The sequence below is a fragment of the Populus alba genome, chromosome 5 (assembly GCF_005239225.2).
Source record: "Populus alba chromosome 5, ASM523922v2, whole genome shotgun sequence".
In the NCBI taxonomy this organism is placed as follows: domain Eukaryota; kingdom Viridiplantae; phylum Streptophyta; class Magnoliopsida; order Malpighiales; family Salicaceae; genus Populus; species Populus alba.
In genome coordinates this window covers 1,901,585-1,925,550 of record NC_133288.1, presented here as the reverse complement: position 1 = coordinate 1,925,550, position 23,966 = coordinate 1,901,585, and the positions used below count along the sequence as shown (strand labels likewise).

Here is a 23,966-nt window from a genome sequence, read left to right as displayed (position 1 = left end):
TATTAATTTACCACATCGGATCCCAAATCAAGGATCAACCAATAATATCATTTAATCAAGATTATTAATTTATTAATTTATATCATATATGGTAAAATATGTAATTAAAATTTAATTTATATTGGAAATATTTCTTAAAAACAAATGAAGAGATTGTAAAAACATTATTCTTCTTAGACACATTACATTGTAAACGGGAATGGAGTTTTTATTGTACTACCCTTAAAAAAAAAAGTCACATGTTAATAATCAAGGGTAAAAGTGTCTTTGCAATGAACTAATTGAAATTGATCGAAAAAACTTTACTTGTAATGGGTTTTTTCATTTTTTGTTAAGAGAACGAAATTAAAAGGTCCTTATTATCCTTTTAAATTCAAATTCATGTACATTAGGTCAGAAGGTATTATTGTCATTGCACTGGCATTTTTTTTTTGTCCTATTATCAAGTTAGGATAGTCACATTTGGTAATTTTATAAAAAAAAGTAATTTTTAAAAAATACATCGACGCATGTTGTGCACGTCAACCACTTCAGGATGAAAGCGTGTGGCTAATTTCAGGAGCCAAAAACATTGTTTAGGGATGACATGTGATTCTTCTTGGTATTTTTTCTATGACCGGACAACGCATGCATTGAAAGGAACTCTGGTTTGACGTTGAGGAAAACAAAAAAAAAAAACAACCTTGTGGTGTGAAAAGACACTAATTCTCAAGTTAGGTGTAACTATTTCTTGATATATGTTTCAAATCTATTTTTATTTTGAAATATTTCTTGTTGTGATAAGATGCATGATAACCTAAGCTTCCATCAAATAAGAATTAAAGGAACATGATTTAAAAATTGAAAGTTGACGTTAGCATAAATAAAATAGAGGAGGCAAACGAATACAGAATCAAGAGTACATATATAGATGGAAAGAAGCTCTCAAGCCTCAACACACCAATTACACCATACACACAAGGCAAGTTGCTCAACTGTTCATCCCCATTATAAAATTAAGTATTATTCATGCCTTTGATGTGTTTAGATCTTGAAAGGTTAAGGTAGCAAAGAAGGGACAATACGAGAATAATATTTTGACACCAAAAGGCATTTGTTGAAAAAATCTTTGTTTTAAGATCCGGAGATTATTCAAGGGTATAAATCATTCTAGGTTAAAATTTAAAACAAAAACACTTAATTAACTTGGTTTAAAATCAAGATTGACTCAATGACGAGGCGTCAATTCAAATTAAAACTCAACTATTAACTTGGCAACTAATTTTTTTTTTTTAAAATCATATCGTTTTGATTTTTTTAAGTTTTAAAGTTGACCCAAATCAATTTTTCTAACCTATAAACAATACCCATGTATATCTGCACGTTTTAAAACCAATGAAAGAAATGGACATGATGGTGCTCATAGCTAAGATAAACAACAATAGCAATGCAGATGCTTGCTAGTTCATATTATTGAAAATATACAGGGAGAAAGGGGTGGGAACAAACATTATAAACATGCCAAGAGGAATAAACATGGTTTCCTAATATCTAGTAGTGTAGTGACCAATTAAACAGTTTTTGCATGACCAAGCCAAGCAGCTAAAGCCAAAGCCCATGTTGAAGCTGCTCTTTTTTAAGCACTTTAATTGTTCCCAGGCCTGGCTGCATTTGCATATGGGCTATCCAACATTGAAAGATCAGCTTCATCTGGGAAATTGACCAGGACTCTCATTTGCACTTCCCTCAATTTGACAGCAAACTCCATTGCCTCATTCATTGCAGCCCTAGCACCAGCCAACGCATCTCCGAGTTCTTGATTGATCAAATAATATGAGCTTATTTGACCCAGTATGTGATCATGCCTTTCTTGAAATTTGTGAGCCCTCTCTTCAGCATGTTCCAGCACCTCAGCAATAATCCCCAGTTTCTCTTTTGTGATTTGTTGCTTGTGCCATAGCTTCAAGTTTGGCAAGAGGAGAGAGAACGACGCAGAGAAGCCAGCAATGGCGAAAATAAGGTGGCTATAGCCCATGAACAAAGCTTTTCTTCGTGTCTATGCATCAGGAGAACAAATTCACAAAAGAATATATTGAAATGCAACTATGGTGCTCGAAATGATTCCTTGCTTTCATCGAGGGACATCACTTTCGTTTAATACACTCCTTTTGTATTGTAACGTTGCTTTACGAAATACAACTCCCTTTTTCACATCATGGAGCTGAGTTTTTTAATTTTTCTTTGTCATGAAACAATGTTTCTGAGATTTTTCCCTGTAATTTTCTTATGGAACGACACCGCTATTAAACAGTATACCTAAATCATACCATATCCAATTTTGGTCCAAAAACACCATGCTTTCGTGATCAGAAGTTCTATATGGGATATTAAGGAGGTTGAAGGGTAAGACACAAAAACATGCACTTACAAGGACACAAGACTCAGTTAGTATCATTACTCACTTCTGTTTGCAAAAGAGCTTTGCTGCTATTCTACCCCTGGAGGTTTTGAAATCCAGTTTCATTTTACCAGATTTTCTTGTCCGTCTCGGCTTTCGTGGTTTTCTATTTGATTGCTTTCTTTCTAAGCGCTGACGACGGATCTCTGGATCAGCCCAACCTTTGCCCCATTCCGCAAAAGAAGAATATGATTTGTGTTTGTTCACAGAGAGTTGCATATCAGCTTCCGGGTAAACAGAGAGCGGTTGCTCTCTATCATATTCCAGATACTCGAGTCCTAATTTTGTTGGCTCCGGGAATTTTATCTGGACATGGCTCTGCATAAACAGTGAATTTAATACAAGACCAATTTAGCTGAGAACCAAAATTTCAAACAAACACAACTTATAATCTGCATGCTTGTGAAAGCAATGGAGATTCGTGCGATAAAATACAGATTTCAAATTTTGCTTAGAATCCACAGCTAAGCTTCAGGAATTTGCCTTGTTCAAAAGACAGCCATGAGATCACAAATTCAATTGTGTCAAAAATGTTTCTTCCGCTAATTAATAGAATCAGAAAACAGGTCAAAATAAAAGCTAGGGCAATCAGACCTAGGAGCTGCCAGAAGGCTAAGCAAATCCCGAGTCTAAATTAGCAACCCATCCATTTGATTGATGCCCAGGAAACAAGAGATTTTCTTAAGTTTTACACATGCATAGCAACGCTGACACAGAAATACTCTGTAAACACTTGGTATAATTAAGGACTTCAAAGACACTACTAGGAGAATGGAAAATCATTTGCGCAGGTACCTTTTCATCACCCTCTCTGATGTATCCTTTGCCTTCCATAATCCGAGCTAGACCTTGCCACCATAGCTGATCTGTTGTCCAAAATTTTTGATACTGCACAAAACCACCATAGATAATCAAAATAACATCTGATAATTTGAGTGAAGTGAAATATTCCTAACCAGTCACTGTTCCAACACATGAAAGAAGTATAAAGAGATGGTTTGCATCTAGGTTACCTGCTCCTTTATTTTAGTGACGAACATTCTGAGGTTTGGCTTCTGCACCGCTCTCTGTGATTTAGTGTCATTACATTTACCATCATATGAGCTATCAAAAGAATGGTTCTGTTCCTGAAACTCAAAAAAAGCCTTCCATTGAGAATTTTAATAGGAAAAAGGAGCAGAAAATGACTTATCTGGATACACAAGAATCTCTCTTTATTACTCATCTTATTGTAGATCTATATGTCAATAAAACTACTGGTAACATGTAACCTGGCACTTGCAAAAAACTAACCAGAAATAAAATCCTTACACTTAGATGATACGCTGCAATGACCTTCATTAAAATATCAGCCTCCTCTTTCAAATCCTGCATTTCTGGAGGCCCATTGACACACACATCGCACCTGCATTAAAGGAGTCCCATTAAAAATGGCTTGAGAAAGCATGTTGTGGAACAGTAACTTGATAGATATGATGAAAAGTAACTGTGCAATCAATGTGAAGCAAGGGGTATTAGAGCAAATAGTAAATAAGACAGAATCTCAGCAGTAAAAGTAGGTAACCACGGAGAAAAAAAATTCAAGTCAAAAGAGCACTTTATTGAAATAGATATTAAAGCAGATTCTAAAATGAAAGAAACACTGCGTACAAGAGGCACTTCTCATAACTGAAATCCTCCCCAAAATACTCTACAAGTGTTTTAGCTCGACAACATGAGGTATTCATTCCATACCTGCAAGAAGACAAGTAAAAAGGAAAAGAAAATCTGTAACAAAAGTTGAAACGGAAGCCAAGATGCAGGACCGCAAAAAATGTCTTGAATGACAAAGTGGACCTGAAACAATCAGACAGCGTCTTGAATGCATGTTTTGTCTGAGATTCACTTCTTTTACTTGGTAAAAGTGATGGTGTTCTTGACAGGTTTGCATACAGAACTGCTTGGCAAAGAAAAAGATTTTTTGGTTAGTTAAAAAAAACAATCATGATGCTGATGACTTCTATTACAATCATGCAGTGCCTCATCCCAGAATACAAATCCTTCACTTGGAAGCAACCGTAAGGAATGAAACAGATATTGTATGAAAAGGGAGTTTACTGTACAAGTTTTGATCAACACCATGACATGGAACTTCTATTCAAATTAAAAATTATGACCAAATAAGATTTATGTCCAACAATGATAAGTAGTCTATACGTGAAAAGAGCTTACCACATTCTGCTAGTTTCCCATCCCTTCCAGCACGGCCTGCTTCTTGATAATATGCTTCCAAACTCTAAAATTGGACATTAGATGAAAGAAGCGTTAGGAGAACAAATATAACTGAGAATTATGTGATAAAAAAGGAAAAAAGAATAGGCAGACAAGTTGCCAGAAGGAGAAGTGAACTGTTGCTATTGCTTAGGATAATAAAAGTGAGAGCACCAGATTTTTCCTACAACATATGATAAGTTCTTGAGTACAAATGGATAACAATATCCAATACAATATTGCAGAAATATCAAATCTCAACTGCTAACCTGTGGCCATCCATAGTGAATAATTCTTCTGATATTTGATTTGTCAATTCCCATTCCAAAAGCAACTGTTGCGACAACCACCTAGAAAGGATGTTTTGTCAGAATTTCTTGCTATTGCCTTATTCTACTAGGAAATAACAGAAAGTGAAAGTTAAAACTAGGTTATTTTCTTCCTTGTCTCAAGAAAGGATGATAATAAGAGGTTTAGCTTCTACGAAACCACATGGAAAGAACCAGTTCTGATTTTTTCAGCACCCCCATTTGGCAGTACCTTTAGAAAAGTCAAGTGCATCATAGAAAGAGGAAATATAATCCCCGAAAAAGAAATAAATAATAAGAAGAAATTTAATTGTTGTAAATTCATTTTATCACAAGCAGACAAAAAAATGGAGATCAGAAATGGTGCAAGACATGCCCAAACAGGATGCTGCATGAATACAGGATACCTTAGTATTCAAACAGTGCAAGTTATTAGCACCGTTAAGAATTCAAAAACCAGATGAAAGACGCATCATGCAATCCAGAATGATCAGTTTCCCTACCCATACCTGTATCAAGTTTTCGTGGAATTCCTGGTGGACCTGCCTTAGGTGTGATTTTGGCAACTGAGAGGGGAAAATGGCCATGGGTCAGTTGCATGTTAAACAAGAGAAGTTTTCATAGGAGTAACTACCCTTAGTCATGTGATGTGAAAGATTAAAAAACAAGTGAACATAAAGAATCACCACCAACCAAAAAAGGAAAAATACAAATAGAGAAAAATCCAATGATTAAATCTGCAAAGCAGTTTGAAAGGTAATTAGAAGTTGAGGTTACTTTTGCTTGATAGATCAGCCATCAAATCAGACAGGTTTCCTTTTGTAATATTTACACCATCAAGTGCTATGCAACATAGCAGTTTCACTACCAATATGTCGCATTATATTACAACTGAGTCAAAGTGATTCCAATTCAATTGCAAGGTTGATTCAGTAGGCTTAATAATGGAAAAAGAAAACCCTTATCAAACTAAAATAGAATACATGGTATCCATCCAATTGACCTGGGAAACAATCATGTGATACATACCGATGCATTATAAGCAGCAGCTTTCACACCAAAACCACAAAGATACTTTGTGATGCTCAATGTTTGTTTTCTTGTAGGAACATATATGATGGTTGGTCCTTTTTCTAAAGGCTCTTGCAAAAGTTTCGACCTGTCTTCTATCTTACTAGAGGGATCAACTGTTTCAGATGACTCGCAAATATACTGGTCCTTGCAAGGAGATTGTCCACTGAATTCACCACATGCAACTTCAAAATGAGAAATAATAAGAATTAGAATAGAATATATATATTAATATTGGAGGTTAGAGATGAAAGAAAATTTCTTTTTTCTAGTAGCAATTCTACTGGCATAAAACTCAATACTTTGCATCTGCAATTTTCTTTTCAAGTTCTATGTTGCATTCATGGCATATTTTTACAGCCAGCCAGTATAATGCAGCAACAGACATGATCTAAATTAATAGAAAGATGTATACCATCCCAATCATCCACAATGTTAAAGACATCAACATCATTTTCCAAATATTCAATTGACATTTCTTTTTCCCTTGAAGCAGTCGATCCATTTTCCTTTGTTAAATTTAATTCATCATCATCTACATCACAGCAATCATCTTCAATTCTGTTCATGTCATTTGGAGAAGATACATCTCCATCAGATATGCTATTATCAGCAGAGCTATCGGAGCAATCATCTAATTCTTCCGCAATACTATTCCACTTCTTTTCATTGGACCTTTTCTTTCCAGCATATATGCCTATCAAATGGCTGAGATTCTTCCCATAAGAAGATGGAGAAGAGGTTCTACAATGTTTTACCTGTAAGAGCAGAAACTGAATTTTGGTTTTCCACACCAGTAGATATTTGATATGTTCAATAAAATATGATATATAAGGCATGTAAGTTAGGAAGCAAACTAGAAAACATGAGAAGAAATCATAGAGATTCATTAGGAAAAAAAATAACAAAAAATTCCATCAGGAAATAATCTAACATGTATACTATTTAGAACATCAAATTCAATTTTCAATTGCTGGTCCAATTGTAACAATATCAGACTTCATAGGGGCATGATTACTGCAATACCTAGAGAACATAATGATGCTGTAATTAGTAGGTTGACATCATGGTCCTCTTGGATTTAGGCTAAATATTTCAGATGCAGACTTGTAATTTTCTGTTTACCATGTTAAAAATTTTCAATGTGAAGCTGAAACAGTCATAATGTTTTGTTTCATGAAACCTGATATGAAACTAGCAAAAATCACACTTCTTGCATTAGTCACATTAATCTTCCTTTCAATGGAAAGTATAGACAGGGATTAAAAAAAACCCATTAAATATTAAACATCATACAAGCAGGAACCACCCTCTGCACATTATGATGCATAGTCCTCTTGGACCATTCTCACGAGTGGAGTAAGAAGGAAACTAGTTGGAAAATGAGCTAGATGTGTATGTGATAAGTTAAGATTTAGACATCTTGTACTAAAATTAAAATTTTGGAAGCATGTTTTTAGTACATGAAAAATATGGATACATCTTGTTTATATATCACAATATATCGGTTAGTTTCTATGCATCCAAATCAGGTAAGAGTAATTCTAATGCATATGACCTGTGGACAACCTGCAGGAATTAAACCAATCAAACAGCAGCTATGTAGAAATGGTATTTTTTAATTCAAAAGCTGTTTTTCAATCCTTTACTCCTATTCCTTTCTTCCCTTTTACTTGCTACCATCAAATTAAGGTTGACAGGTTTGGGTGTTGTTTTCACCTTCCACAAAAAGAGAACAAGAAAAGTTGAGCCCTGATAGGTCAAACAACTATTCAAACATAAGTTGGAGGGCAGATTACCGAGAACTGTAGATTTGGCCGAAAAAATGAAGTAAGCACAACCTTTGTTTCCTTTGACATTCTCAGCACTTTAAGCACATCTCCTCGAACCGGAATTGTGGCAGTTGCGGTCAACGCCATCAATGGGATGTTGAATTTTAAGAATTTTAGATTGCAAGCACTAAAGTTCTCCCGGAGAACAGACAATTGCCTGAAACATTACAATATGCTTCTTGTTAGTTTTTGTGATGACATCTAAGCGTATAGTACTTTAAGCCAAGTCCAATAGCATGAGAAATGGTGAAAAAGCTTCATAATATCACCTTCCTTATAAAATCATCACTGATAAGATGACTATCAACACACATTAAATAGATAAAGGACACATAGCTAGCCAACTTTCTTAACTTGGATTTGCTATGTTTAGCTTCATCTGAGCACTGATGGTACTTCTCAGTACATGAAGTTCATAACTATATGTATAAAATTAACCAATACAATCAGCCTGTGATTGTAAGAGAATAGGTATAACAAACAGGAGCATGAAACAGCCAACAGAACGAAGAACACAAACCTGTAGCTAGGCCGAAAATTATGTCCCCACTTAGAAACACAATGAACTTCATCAATAGCAAACAAAGTTATGCCACGACTTTCTGCAAGTCCCTGGAGCGGTTTTATCAGTCTGCGGTGAAATTATACCACTCTTTCAATCAGGAGAGCTAACAAACTCCCTTTTTTAGACACAAAAGCGAACCACATACATGCAGCTTACCTTGAAATTGTCTCTGGGCAGACATATATTATGTCATACATGCCTCTCATTGCTTTCTTTTCCACACTGCTATCAGGCTGCCCAGATCCAAGAAAGCACGCAGAGACCCCATGTTTTGATAGCTTTAAGCACTGATCATGCATCAAGCTAATCAACGGTGAAATCACAACCACAACCTTTCCTGTTAGTAATGCTGGAATCTGGAAACACAAAGATTTTCCTGCAACAAAATAATCATATAACAAAAGTTACTACCGCTGACCAAAACAAAGAACAAACCAAACTAATCATATATGACAACAAAACGAAAAGAAGAAAAAAACAATACCAGATCCTGTAGCGGCAAGAACAAGGCAATCTTGATGAGCTGCCCAAGCAGCCAAGGCTTCCTTTTGGAAACCCTTTAATGAACTACAACCAAAACGCTCTTGCAATACCCTATTCGCTCTCTCCTCCCAATCCAATCCAAAACCCACCTCTTCTTTACACAAAACTGGCAAACCATCCACTGCATCCTTGACCTTACCACAATCCACACTAACACACGATTCCTCACATCCATTCACACTAAGCGGCAAAACCTTCGACCCAGAAACCAAAACATCAGACACATCCCTACTAAGCATGCCTCGTTTCACGCTGCGTGGCAACCGGAAATGCTCCAATATACTAGACTGTCGCTTTCGACCCGAATAGGCAGAGCCAGACAGCATTCTCTTTCCACTTCTGCTGCTTGTAAAGCATTCAGAACTACTGGTCATAGTACCACTACCTTCACAATTTCTGCTCAAAGAACCGTTCAATAAATAATCCACAGCTTTATCCAACGACGGACCGACTTCTTTAACAGCTTGTTCCGCCGCACAACTCTCAAAACCCATTTCTATGAGCTTTTCAACGGTTCCATCACAAGCCACAGATTTTTCCATCACACCAAACAGAAAAATTCACTATAAAAGGAAAAGGAAAAAGAAAAAGAAAAAAACTGAAATTAAGAATTGTTCCTGAAAAAAAAAAAACCGTGCTACAGATTCATGATTTTAAGCGATTGGTGTCGGTTTCTTATACGTGTCCGTATAAGATCTGTGTGTATACGTGTACGTGTGTGTGGTGGAGATGGAGAGGTTCTGAGCAGTGAAATACGATAGGAATGTTGTTCGATTGAGCAGATGGAAACCCTAGGATTATGCAGGTATGAGAAATTGAGGATTCTTTTATGAGAAGTTTTGTTTTTCTGTTTTTGAGAGAGAGAGAGAGAGAGATGAATCAATATAGTGCGTGGATGTGTGCGATCCCGCTCGAGAACTTAAAACTTTGCCCGCGCAATTCGGAAGATTTTGACATTGTTATAAAATCAGATCGGGCTGTTATGTTAATCCGATTATCCATCAATTTTATATCTTAATATGAGCTGGATTTTAAATTAAATTTGATAAAAACTGATTTAGTAAATCAGGTTATCTTTATATATCAATTCATGATTTAAAGTTTAATTTGATATTTTTATTTATTTTTAAAAAATAATATTATTTTAATTTTTTTTAAAAAAAAACTTAAAATAACATATTTTTTATTAACTTAAATCAACCTAAATTAATTTATCCAATCCATAATTTAAGTTTTGAAAATATATTATATTTTCATGTGTATATTAAATTTAGTAATTGTTTTCATAAAAATAATTAATTTATAGTTGTAAAAAATTATTAGACTAACTTGTTTGGCAATATAATTACGATTGTTTTTCAAATAATTTTTTGTGCTAAAATAATTATGAATAATTTTTTTTATTTTTAAAAAATTATTTTTGATATTAGCATATCAAAATGATTTGGAAATAATAAAAATATATTGATTTAAAGTAAAAAAAAAATTTTAAATTTTTTAAAAATTATTTTTAAAATGCAAAAATAAACAGATTTAGCGGTGAGAAAAGTTTTTTTTATTTGGCTGAATTATACTTAATGCCCATATATTTTAGTGAATTGCAATTGGCCCTTCAATTATTTTTAATTATGCAATTGACAGTCATGCTCAAAGATAAAATAGAAAGAGAACAGGGAAAAATTGAGATTTTGTTTTACAAAACTAAAGGGATTTAGAGTTTGTTTACATAGAGTGGTTAAATCTACTCTACATTTTTCTTCATTGGATAAATCCCATGCAATTCCCTCTCTTCACTCACACATTCCTTGCTAAGCTTTCCCTCACACTTCATGTTCGAGTAAAAGAAAGCGAAGTACAGAACAAAGGTAGAGGGAGTCGAGCGAAGACTTGAAGAGGCTAGAAGAGGGAGTAGAATAGTTGAAAAAGCTGCTGGGATTAATTCTTTGGCTTTTGATTCACAGTGGTGGAAATGGACATCATCAACGCATCAGAAGAAGTTGCGAGGAGGAAGAATAAGCAAGATCGGTGGAAACTCCACGAGACTGTTATTACAAATCCTTGACGTGCCCGATTCATTCTAATTCAATCAGTTGAACAAAGACCAGATTCTAGCTGGTTGGGACTAGTCACAAGGCAATTAATCTAAACAAGCTAAAAAATCTACTCGAAATTCATAAAAAGAAGGTTACATTCAAGTTGGTGATTGGATGATAATCCTCTAAACACGCAATGCAAAGATCCAGTCTACTACCTAAATGGAGCAAGAGGGTTTGGACTGCTAGGGACTTTGAGGCTCTTAAGTTCTTTACAGACATGATCTAACATTCCCAGAAAGTCTCTTACAATCACGAAAATACGAAGTGGATTGGATTCTTCCCTGCTTACATATCCATGAAAGTATTCTGTAATTTCTCTAACATGCAACATGACTCTACCTTCGTCTTCGTGCAGCTCCTTTAGATTCCTTGCTGCGTAATTTAGGAAGGTTTTCGTCGTGTGAACATAGTCTCTGCTCTTTTCATCGGTCAATAAGTCCTTGTTTACTAGCTGTTTTAATTTTTCCATTCCATCCGATAGGTTTGAGACTGAACTTGCAAGAACATCAAGGTCTATCGTAGCTGTTTTCCTGACATTGTAGAGTTCCGTGCTTAGACCTGAAACCAGGTCGAGTCCCATTCTTCTGTAATCTTCTTCCCTTTCTTCGACGGTTTTAGTTTTGTTTTTCTGATTGATCCTCCCCATGATGCTATCTGATACTCGAATCCCTTCCGACCGGATTATTTCTTGGACAACGAAGTGGAGCAAGGTAGTTTTACCATCTGTTCCTTTCACATCAGAAAGTTTAAGGAGTGCATCGAGTTTGAATGCTTTTGCACCTCCTCTGATCGTTCCCACATTCATCCGGTTGCCTGTTTTGAGCACTGTTTCAAGCAACTTTAAGAAGAGTCTGCTTGACCTGAGTTCTTTGCAGGCTTCCTGGTAGAGAACAAGAATTAGAAAGGAAGATGGATTAGATGCGTTGAAATATCGTTTCGATGAAAAGTTTGCGTGTTTGATGGTTACCTCTAGCATCGAAAAAGAGTTTCTCAGATGAACCACCTCATCTTCAAAAGTTTCTCTATAAAGCATGGCTTCAACTCGTTGAAAGGCAAATGGTATGCTAAGAACTACTCGAACAAACTTCTCTGCAGACCCCAACTCATTGATGTTTCCTTTATAACCGAATAGCTTAGCCTCTTCTTCCTCAGTAGGTACCATCTTTGCCAGTGCCTCGAGTTGTTGTAAACACAAGCCATCCCCTGATGTCCACAGTATTAGTCAGTTGTTGTAGGTATATAGCATATATGTTATGTGTATATTTGTACATAGTACTCCTTTCTAACGAAATGTATCCAAAGAATTTATAGTTCGTTGCAATGATAAGGCATCTATCAGGAATCCATTTGCAGGAGGAGATGCACTCTTGCTTGAAATTTCTAACTTTGATCCTAAAAGTATGTATTGTCTGCTTTTGCAAAATTTAAAATTCTGTCCAGCTTTGCTGTTTACTATTGGAAGAGGATTTTGAGATATTTCAGGGCCTTTCAAGTTTACAAAACACACCTCTCATTAGTGCACCACACACTTGCTCAGCAGTTGCAGTTATGGCTTTTGAGAGAATGGTGATGTTCTGCAGTCTCTTTGGCTCAAGCACATGCTTGCTTGGTGAAGGAGTTTTGCTCTTTGCTTCATCATTCTTCTCTGTGCTTTGGAAATTGTACCCAAATAGTGATTCAATCATCTCTTCATCTAATCTATTACAGAAATCTCATGTTAGTAAACTCCAAGCGGAAGATTGGAACTTTGCAGTAAATACAAATTCACAAACTTACTCAAATGAGCTTGATCTTATCTTGTCCCACACCATGCTTTTGTCTGGTGCCGCTCTAACTTTGTCCCAATGAAGTGGCTTCAATTTTGTCAGTGGTGCTCCATCTTTTCCCATTGGTGTATATTGAGAAGGCTGAGATGGCGGGGGAGGTGGCCCAGTGGCAGAGCCAATGTTCCCTTTCAGGAATGGAGGTGGGCATGGTGGAGGAGGTGGGCCATTGGCAGAGCTATTATTTCCTTTCCGAAATGGAGGTGGGCATGGAGGAGGAGGAATACTTAATAGCGCACCTGTAGGTTTGGGAGACTTTTGAGGTGAAGTCGGCAAGTCATACCGAGGTGTTCGGTTTGATCCTGAAGAAGCACCTGGCTTCCTAGGAGGTGATAAGTTTGGTAGTGCAGAAGAAGTTGAAGCTTCAGATGCCATTCTGGTAGACTGCAAAGATGTGCTTGAAGGAGGCATGCACATTCTTTGTGCCAAAGTGAGTGGAGGTGGTCGAGGGGGAGGGGGCGGTGGCGGTGGCAGAGGCAGTGACGGGGATTGAGTTGTAAAATTCTTATCATGAACTAGTGTTTCTTCTTGAATGTTTGGATTTTTTGGAGCTGGTGAAGGAGATGGCATTATCTTTAGTGCGTTTGAGGGGGAAATTTCGGAAATATCGTTGAGACTACCAGCCGAAGCATTCGAAAGCCGAGCATTAGATGATCGAGAATCAAGAAAAGAGTGAAAAGATTCATCATCTGATGAATGACATTCAGCGGGAATAATTTTATCCCCAGAAGAAGAGTTACCACCATCAGATTCATACATTACCGATTCCAAATTATCATGAACATGCTTGATTTCCCTTGTGGAAGAACTACTGGCATTATCAGAATCTGATTTCATTACCAATTCTTGCTTTGATTCCTGCCTCTCATGTATCGTAGACTTCGGTGTGCTATGATTTGATAACGTGTTTACAGTTTCAGGAATTCGATTGAGATAAGTAGTTTGTTGCTCCAAATCCTTTTCTATTGAATTAAGATACAAGAGATCGAGGGCAGGATTTAAGCTCACCTTGCTTGGTGACTTTTGAGAACTCACAAACTTTGATTCACCTCTACTTCTTCCTCTTTTCCTTTGCTCCGAAGTTTTTCTCGCAGATTTTTTCCTTTGCTCCATGAATTTGCCAGAGAACCAAATGAGCCCAAGAACACAAATCAAGAAGGCAGCTCCTATAGACCCTAGAACTGCTACAAGAATTGTCTCAAGCCTACTCTTATCTTCGTGCTCCCTCCAAATCTTGTGTGGTGGTGAGGCTTGATGGTTGTGATGCGGTGGAGAATAGGAATGTACATGAACTGGTAGCTTTGGAGCAGGAGCAAAAGCTGGAGGCTCAGCTTCAATGGTGGGTGATGGGGAAGGTGCTGGTGACACAAACTCAACTGACGAGCTTCTTCTTTTGGAACTCTTTAGTCCAAGTAAAGCTCTAAACTTTTGAACGATCAATGCTTCTTTCCCTTCATTCTCATCTTCTCCTGAAACTTTCTCAATTCTCTTCTCATCATTAACATCTTCAGTGCTTCCCTCCATGAAATCTACCTTTGGTAGGCCAGGAGCTTTGAAGCACCCTTGTGCGTCCACTGAAGCATCAGAAATCAAAAGGTGGGAACTTTGTGATAATACAAGCATAAAAACAGTGGCGATGAAGATCATGTGGAGAATCTGAGGAGCACAACCCATGTTCCTCAACGAGAAATCATCAAAGCATAAATTCTAACTTTCTGCTTATAAATCTAGCACATTGTTTTCCTAGACTCTTTTTTCTTGGAAAAATATTTGTTTTTGGGTAGTGTAGGTGTTGTAACAGTGAAGAAGATGGAATGCAGTGACTTTAATGCTACTCCAAGAAACCCCTGAGCTTTGGCAGCTGTAGTTGTACTGGGCCTTCTTTACTTCTCTCCTCATAGATTCTTATCTCTGTTCACCTCCATAAATTCCCTGGAAACATTGTTAAATTGCGTGTTACAGTTTGTCTTTAGGACACTGTCCTCGGTTTTTACTCTCTGTCCCATTCTTATGTTTAACTTTGAAAATCTGACCAGCTGAGTATGTTCTGTTTTTGCACTTCATTAAATCATGTACTTTGCACTTCCAAAGTTGAAAAAGTGATACCAAAATCTTTATTAGCGTCTGAAATATCGAGTCATGAGGTTTTTCTGTTGATCAAAGCTTTTTAGCTGCTAAAAGCCACAAAAACAGATGATGAAAAAGTTTTCTAGGGGGGTCCCCATTTTTGGTTGGACTTGCTTAACCTTCCAGTAGCGTGTTGGCGCAAGTTCTCTTCTCCAACACCCCCATCCTACCTATAAGATCCGGAGCCTTTTCAAATTAACCTATATGATCCGCAAACCCGAATCTTGAATCGGGTTTGATAACCATGTCCATAATCGATGAAAGAGAGGGGTTGGAGGGGGCGGTGGGGAGTTTTAATGCTGATTTATGGGAGGCTGAGGAGGTTACGGCTTCCAACTATAATAGGAGTCCCTTTCCTGAACTTTTAATGGCTACCCTGCCAAATTGGTTATTGCTGCTGCTGCTGCTTTCAGGTTCACAATGTGGTACCACAGTTTGGTAGGAGGCTGATTTCTAAGACATTGTTAGGTTATTTGCCTTCTGTTGTCTCTGACCCCAAACTCAAAGGAGAGAGGAGGAGAGGCCTGTCTAGAACCAACCAGAGTAGTTAAAGTAAAGGGATCCTTTCGTTGGCTGATCTGGGAATGCTTTGTGAGTACTGTCTGAGATCATTAATGAGATAAATACCAGATTTAAGTAAAGTCAGGAGATGGTCAAACTTTTGAGCCCAATTAAGGCAAACAGGTAGATTCTTATTTGTACTTTAAAAGATTGCCGAACTGTTCTGTTTTCCACTTAACCAATCCCATTTCATGCATGAACATGAAATGAACGTATTAGCAGGCTACACTTAGTTTTACTAAACCATACTCAGTTCTCGCGAGTCGATCCAGTCATACAAATTAACTTAATATAACTTAAACAACATGGCAGGTCATTTATTGATTAACTAGTTAAATCGATCAAAACTCAATTAAAAACTAATTTGACTTTTTTTCTTGATTTTATATCATTATAAACTTTAAAAATAAAATAAAATAATGTTTTTTAAAATTAATTTAGGTTAACTCATCACACCCCACCTCAAATTTTAAACCGAGCTAGGTTTAATAAAGCTGGCCGCACCCAAAAGGCAGACGAAGAACAAATCAAGCTAGCTAGATACCAAAGAAGAAAAGAACAGTCCCTCTCATTCATGAAATAAGTCAAGTCGGTAGCATACCAATAATCTTTGTTTTACTTGGTTAAATCTCAAGCAATAGCCTCAAACTCCCAGGTCAATTAGGGGACCTGAGGCGTTGCATTTTAACTGCTAATCTGGATCTTTACCTTAATTAAGAATCACAGTAAAGATAAGACAAGAAAATCATTGAAGAACAGATCCATGGTGAGCCAGAAAATTCAAAAAAATTGGATCTTGCAAGAACGGATAGTGGTGGCCAGATTTGAAGATTTTCACGGCATCAGAATTATTTTATATTTTATTAGGGTTAAATGATTCTGGGTTTGAAGGGCTTGGCCTAGGAACATGACCAGACTCCATATCAGTCCAAACAGTATGCTGCTGAGCGATGAGCATCTGTCTGCTAGTACTGTCAGCTCCATTACATGTGCCACAGGAAACAACAAGTCTCATGTGCTGCATACAATTCAACGTTTTGAGGGCAAGAAGCAAGAGGCAAGAATCTCATGTGACGTGTACTTGTACTGGAGGGGAAACATGGACAAGACGATATGGGCATGATAAAAAGAATCCTCGACCAAAAATCTCATTTATCGAGTGCAAACCATAGCTTTTAGTAAATTTTTTTTTTTTTTTTGGATTCGTGGATAACTTACTTTTTAAAAAGTATATTTTATGGATTCAAGTGAGCGAGAAAAATCCCAGTTGTCCTAGACTTTTACAAGAGATGAACATCCTGACTCGAATTCAAGACCTGCTCTAGGGATTTTAAGTTCTTTACCATCACGCTATGTTTTTTTAGGACAAAAAAGATGCAAATTAAATATCTAAAAATTTTTGTTTTGAATATTAATGATTTAATTTTAAATGGAATTGAATATCTAAAAATTATATAAAAATAAATCAAATGTCAACCTTGCTAATTTATAATTTCGATGAGAAAAAATTTAATGTTAAAACTATATTTCCCAAATTTCTTCTCTTCCCATTAGTATTGATTGTGGTGACGCACTTGGACCTTCTCAAGAAAAATCTCCTGGATCATTTACATTAATATGGATTTTGGAAACTTCAAAGAAATTACTTCAGATCTTGAAGTTCAGCATTGAGTACAATTTATTAATATGAAAATGTGTTTTTAATATTATTCAAAAATAAAATTTAATCCGAACTGATATATAAAACGACATCAAAATATAATTATATACTTTGGAATAAATTCAGTGTGCAAGAACCTTTTTTTTTTTTTTCCTATCGAAAAAAATAATAATCGGGCTTTTAAAAAGTTGGTCTACGGGCCCAAGGCCCTGAGCTAACACTAAATTGTAACGGGCTTTGCATTCATCGAGACAGCTATGCATTGATTAGATCTATAACGGGCTTTGGCTTTTTAGCGGTTTGATTAATTTTTAAAATAATTTTTTATTATAAATATATTTTTTATTTTTTAAAATTTATTTTTGATATGAAAAAAAAATTAAATTTTAATTTTTAAAAAAATTACTTTTAAAACATAAAAATAATAAACTCTATATATACTTAAATTGAACATTCTAGTTTTTATTGGAAGACCAAAGCAAACCATTTTTTTTCATAAATAATAAACTCTATAAAAAATACTCCTGAGTTAGAATTTTTTTTAGTAAATAATTTTTTTGTATACATATTCTTCAACACATTTTTGTAATTAAAAAAATTTAAGTGAAAATAAAATTTTTTTATACGTACATGTAATTAAATAAGTAAAAAATTATGTTTGTTAATAAAAAACCCATAAACGATTACCAAAAACAAAAATAAAAAAATTAAGAGGCAAATCAAGGCTTATGTTTTTCTTTTTTATCCAAGAACTTCTTTTCCAATCTATTTTTAAATCAAAACACCTATAAATAAAATTATGCTAAACCTATCCATAACCTCAATAAATAAAATTTACATTAATATGGATTTTGGAAACTTCAAAGAAAGTACTTCAGGTCTTGAAGTTCAGCTTTGAGTACAATAAATTAATATGAAAATATGTTCTCAAGATTATTCAAAAATAAAATATAATATGGACTGATATATAAAGCGACATCAAAATATGATCACATACTTTGGAATAAGTTAGGCGTGCAAAACCTCTCTTTTTTTTTTTTCCTATCGAAAAAAATAATAGTCAGGCTTTTAAAACGTTGGTCTAAGGGCCTAGGGTTACATTAAATTGTAACGGGCTTTGCGTTTATCGAGACAATTATGCATTGATTACATCTACAACGGGCTTTGGCTTTGTAGGGGTTTTTATTTTTTAAAATATTTTGTAATTAAAAATATATTAAAATAATATTTTTTATATTTTGAAATTTATTTTTGACATATCAAAACACTATATATATATATATAAATAAAATTTTAAAACATAAAAACAATAAAATCTATATATAATTAAACTGAACCCAACTAAAAATGCTAGTTTTTATCTTGAAGAACAAAGCTTTGATGAAAAAATATATATTTTTAATATGTTCAAACTTATCTGGTTCTAACAAAAATTAAACCAAACGAATTAGTTTAATTCTTTGGTTCAGTTCTATTCAGTTTAAATTAAAAAAACAATGGTTCGGTTGATTTCTTTTAATTCAAACTAAACCGTTTGCATTGATACCCTTAAACGACATCACTTTTAGATGACAAAAAAAATAGGTGTTACCATCCCAAACCTTCTTACCTAACTGTCAAGAACCAATCCCGATTCATTTTTACCTGCATTCTTTCCTTGCGCGCGCACAAGATGCTTTACATTTGATTCATTGCGAGTTAAATATTTTTTTTAAAAAAAAAAAATTATACGAAGGCTTTAACACATTTTTGTAATTAAAAATATTTAAGTGAAAATAATTTATATATATATATAGATATAATTAAACAAAAAAGAAATTATGTTTGTTAATAAATAAAAAATATAAAAAATAAAAAAAAAAAATTAGAGAAAAATATATATTAAAATATTTAATTTTGCAAGCCAGGACATTTACCTGGTTATATTTTCTAAATTTATTTATTTTTTATTCAATCAATTGATAATAGAAATAGAGAATAAAATAAAAGAAAAAAAACCATGCAAAGCTGCACATATTAGAAATATTATATGAAAATAATTTTTTTTGTTTTCAAAAATAAAATTTATTTATACAAAATATTAAAAAACAATTATAGATGAATCATAAAAGCTCTTTAAAATTTAAAAGTATAATAAAAAATAATCATTATTTTAAAAAAAGCTCTTCGATCAAAATGAAAGGGAGAAAATGTATTAATTTAAATATAAAAAAATTAGAGAAAAAATCATATAAAAAAATGTTAATTAAAAAAAAATTAGAAAAAGAAGAGAAAAAAGCAAAGTCCAGCTTGTATGGCTCATTTTGTCAGGGTCCACAAGTGTATGGACCTTTTATTGTAATTAGAGCCGATGATGTGTCGTTTATTCTATTTGTTTTGAAAAAATACAATTAACATGTTGTTTGATTTGCTCAAATTCTGACCATCGTGGCAATTGAAAAATTGAAGTTTATTTGTTTTTACCCAATAACTTGCTTTTCAACCTACTATTAACTCAAAACACCTATAAAACTATAATAAATCTATTAATGACCTCAAAAAAAAAAAAAAAAAAACTAAAATCAACCTAAAACAAAAAAGCAAATCGAGTTCAAATATATTTTTCATGGAGTTTAAAAGTAAAAAACACCTAATATAAACTCTCATCATCAAATAAAAATAATTTGACATAAATATTAATCATTTTGGTGTCTTTGATAGTCTTGTAATTTACCAAAAAACTTATCTAAAAAAATGCTCCTCGATATATGGCTTAATCTTTTTTTTATTACAGGGGCAAAACTATAATTATATTGTATTAAAAAAATATATATAAAAAAAAACAAATTACTCGTCTTACGCAATTTTAAAAATTTCGATACGGAGAGTAAATATATCATTACAATATTATATTTAAAAAGATGAGAAGATAACAATTATTCCCGAACAAATTTTTAATAACTAATATATTATCTAAAAAGATTAAAATACCCCCAATATAAAAGTTATTGAATTTTTAGAAAGGTAAAGATGTCATTTCTAGATAGAAAAATTAGTCTATGCAGACAATGCTTTTTCCTTCAGCTTTAGTGTTTCTTTCTCTCCTTTCGTGTGTGTGTTTTTTTTTCTTTTCGTGTTTCTGCATTACCATATATGCATTGAATTTAAAGGAGCCCAGGAAATTACTTTTCCTGAATACATTAATTTAATTATAAATCAACGATTCATTTTTACCTAACTGTCAAGAACCAATCCCGATTCATTTTTACCTGCATTCTTTCCTTGCGCGAACACTAGATACTTTACATTTGATTCGTCACGAGTTAAATATTTATTTTAAATAATTTTTTTTATACGGAGGCTTTAACACATTTTTGTAATTAAAAATATTTAAGTGAAAATAATTATATATAGATATAATTAAATAAATAAATAATTATGTTTGTTAATAAATAAATAAACCATAAATAATAATTTAAAAAAATAAAAATTAAGATACAAATATAGATCTAAATATTTAATTTTGCAAGTCAGGACATTTACTGGGTCATGTTTTCTAAATTTATTTATTATTCAAGCAATCAATAATAGAAATAGAGAATAAAATAAAAGAAAAAAAACTATGCAAAGCTACACATATTAGAAATATTATATGAAAATAATTTTTTATTTTAAAAAATAAAGTTCATTTATACAAAAGATAAAAAAAATATTATAAATGAATCATTAAAACTCCTCAAAATTTAAAAGTATAACAAAAAATAATCGTTATTAAAAAAAGGCTATTCAATCAAAATGAAAAGAAGAACATGTATTAATCTAAATATAAATAAAAAAATTAGAGAAAAAAAATTATTAATTAAAAAAAAGAATTAGAAAAGAAGGAGAAAAAAAAGTAAAGGCCAGACCCGCTCATATAACTACTTTTATCAGGTTCACATGTGTTGGGACCTTTATTTTTTTATTATAATTAGAACGGATGACATGTTGTTTGTCCTATTTTTTTTGAAAGAAAAAAACAGTCACCACATTGTTTAATTTGTCCAGATTCAAATCATTTTAGTGATTGAAAAATCAGAACTCATGTTTTGTTTTACCCAAGAACTTCTTTTTCAACTTATTTTTAACTCAAAACACCTATAAAACTACAATAAACCTATCAATGAGCTCATGAAATAATAATAAAAAAAGAGTCCAAAAAACCAAAATAAAAAAATAAACCAAGTTAAAGTAAAAAAATGCTCCTCAAAGTATGGCTTAATCTTCTTTTATTATAGGGGCAAAACTACAATTCTATTGTATTTAAAAAATAAAAAACCAAAATACTCATCTTATCTATTTTTAAAAATTCTCACATACATGGAGGGTAAATATATCATTTTATTATATTTAAAAAGATGAGAAGATAACAATACTCCCGAATAAATCTTTAATGACTAATGTGCTGTCTAAAAAGATTAAAACACCCCAACATAAAAGCTATTGATTTTTTAGAAAGGCAAAGATTTCATTTCATTATTATAGTAAATAGAAAAATTAGTCTATGCAGACAATGCTTTTTCCTTCAGCTTTAGTGTTTCCTTTTCGTGTGGGTGTGTTTTTTCTTTTCGTGTGTGTCTGTGTATCCACACATATAATTTAAAACCTGCATTACCATAAATGCGTAGAATTTAAATTAAGGAGCCCAGGAAATAACTCTTCCTGAATACATTAATTTAATTATAAATCAAAGATTTAGATTCTTTGTGGGGGCTGGGATGATACGGTTTTGACATATGAACATTGTTTCTAAATATACTAACATGAAAATACAAAAAAAAGAGAAAGAAATAAACACAGAATCCATCATTTATCGGCTTTGAAATTGCCTCCTGTCTCCTAACTTCTCGAAACCTATCAATTCCTGAATTCTGACATCGACATCAAAGCTAGCCTCCATAATCGATCTCCAAATGCGTACAAGTCTCCGTCTACAGTGATCATGTCTTTAAATTTTTCAAGAAAACATGTTTTGCCATTTCCAATCTACTGTTAGACAAGAACAAACAGCCGCAGCACAGAAAGGCTTGTTCATATGGGGATTTACCAAGCAGGACAGGATTTTCACTTGTTTTGACAAGTTGCTGGTTCAATTGTCTTCTCTTTAACGTGGAATATCCACACTCGGAACATGAAAAGAACATCGCAATTCACAAGTGTCAAAACCTAGACGAGGATGCCTTCAAAGTTGACTGGTTTTACTTGCTTAATTAAATCCAGTGGCTGCATATAGCTGATTTTGGAACATACATGGCAGCTTCTTCTAGTGCTGTTCTCCAAATCGAAACCCAGATTGACTTTCGTATGTTTTCACTCGTATATGTCATTGTTACTCGTCTTCTGTCTTTTTGACATCTTCTGCGCTGTATAGTTCCCAGGAGTCGAGGGTGGATGTTTTTCACGAGAGAAGTTTTGAAATAATAAATTAGTGATGTTTTATTAATTAATTATTGTTTTTTAAAAAATTATTTTTAGTAGGTAACCAGTGATATCATTCTTTCTTCTTCTTGTATCTGTTTTTCTTTAAAGTAAAAAATAATTAATAGGATTTTACCAGTTTTTTCCAAGCATAAAAAAATTTCTATGTAGATTATTCTGTTATGCGATTATCAAGGATAATTTTCATTATTACAAGTTACGAATATAATAATGTCAAAGATACGAAACATAATGAAAAAAAAAAAAAATCTAGTTTTGTAAGAATTACTCGGTCTCGACTGACAGGTGGCTTGAGAGTTGATCTAAGATAAATTAGTGAAAAAATTCTTATGTGTATTTTTATTAAAACAATTGTGTTTTAGATTATTTTCTTTGAAAAAAAAAGAGTAAAAGTTTGGTTTTTATTTTTTTGAAAACCAGGTTTTGATCCATCTACCGGATCAACCCCCACCCGTGATTTATTTCAACCCTTATGGAAGGTTGACATGAATATATCATCATCAACTAATTAGGCTGCTCATCTTAATTTATATCAATTTCTTTCCTGTTTATGTGTTCATTGTCGGCATCCCAAAGGCGAAAGTCCATATTGAACTAAGTTAAGCACTAATCCATTTGTTGATTATTCTATTTGATCCATAAATGCGAAGACAAGAGAATCATCATTATCTACGAAATGGGATTACCACATACGCATTAACAAAAAGTAAAGGGTTTTGGTGTTGATTGTTGATTTTTATTCATTATTTCTTACCTCCCCACTAACCCATATAAGTTGGACCATCTCCAACATTTATTGCACACTTCAAATCCCATCTTTTTCTTGCCATTATTTATTCATTTCAAGATTCTTTTTCATTTTTTAGGTAGATATTACAACTATAATTATAAAATACTGATTGACTTGATAAATCAACTCAAAATTTAGCTGATTTAAGATCTAAATTAGTTTGAATTGTAAAAAAAATCTAACTAACTCAATAAAAAAAATATAAATTAACTCGTGTTTGATTGATTTAATTTAATAAAAATATAAAATATAACTAAACTAGTTTGATCAATTTAAATTTAATTTAGTAAAAAATATATCATTTTAATATATGTATCTCTTGTTCAATTTTTAGACTTTTCAACTATCATTGCAACTCTAATGTGCTATGGCAATCATTTCAACCACCTTTTATATTGAAATTAAGTTTTGTTTGATATTACAAGTTACCTGCATGGTATATGTTT

General features: G+C 33.4%; 2 protein-coding genes across 3 annotated transcripts; both read right to left on the bottom strand.

Moving 5' to 3' along the window:
• Window positions 1–1,406: 1,406 nt before the first annotated feature.
• Window positions 1,407–10,000, bottom strand: LOC118047738 (ATP-dependent DNA helicase Q-like SIM). Of its 2 annotated transcripts, XM_073409514.1 has the most exons (16): window positions 9,763–9,999; window positions 8,948–9,569; window positions 8,620–8,839; window positions 8,419–8,529; window positions 7,866–8,055; window positions 6,482–6,824; window positions 6,025–6,251; window positions 5,505–5,561; window positions 4,957–5,037; window positions 4,649–4,712; window positions 4,274–4,373; window positions 4,088–4,171; window positions 3,749–3,842; window positions 3,451–3,564; window positions 3,233–3,325; window positions 1,407–2,755 (listed from the first exon to the last, which is right to left on the bottom strand). In XM_073409514.1, the coding sequence occupies exons 2-16, from the start codon at window positions 9,546–9,548 to the stop codon at window positions 2,438–2,440; spliced, it is 2,697 nt and encodes an 898-aa protein (XP_073265615.1). In that variant the 5' UTR covers window positions 9,549–9,569; window positions 9,763–9,999; the 3' UTR covers window positions 1,407–2,437. The 2 variants fall into 2 exon arrangements, with proteins under 2 accessions (XP_073265615.1, XP_034913001.1); XM_035057110.2 differs by lacking the exon at window positions 4,088–4,171 and having other exon boundaries at window positions 8,948–10,000.
• An 836-nt stretch (window positions 10,001–10,836) lies between these two features.
• LOC118047737 (formin-like protein 11) lies at window positions 10,837–14,858 on the bottom strand. Its single transcript, XM_035057107.2, has 4 exons — window positions 12,879–14,858; window positions 12,610–12,800; window positions 12,070–12,305; window positions 10,837–11,982 (listed from the first exon to the last, which is right to left on the bottom strand). Exons 1-4 carry the CDS (start codon window positions 14,597–14,599, stop codon window positions 11,254–11,256), a joined length of 2,877 nt encoding a protein of 958 aa, XP_034912998.1. The 5' UTR covers window positions 14,600–14,858; the 3' UTR covers window positions 10,837–11,253.
• Window positions 14,859–23,966: the final 9,108 nt, after the last annotated feature.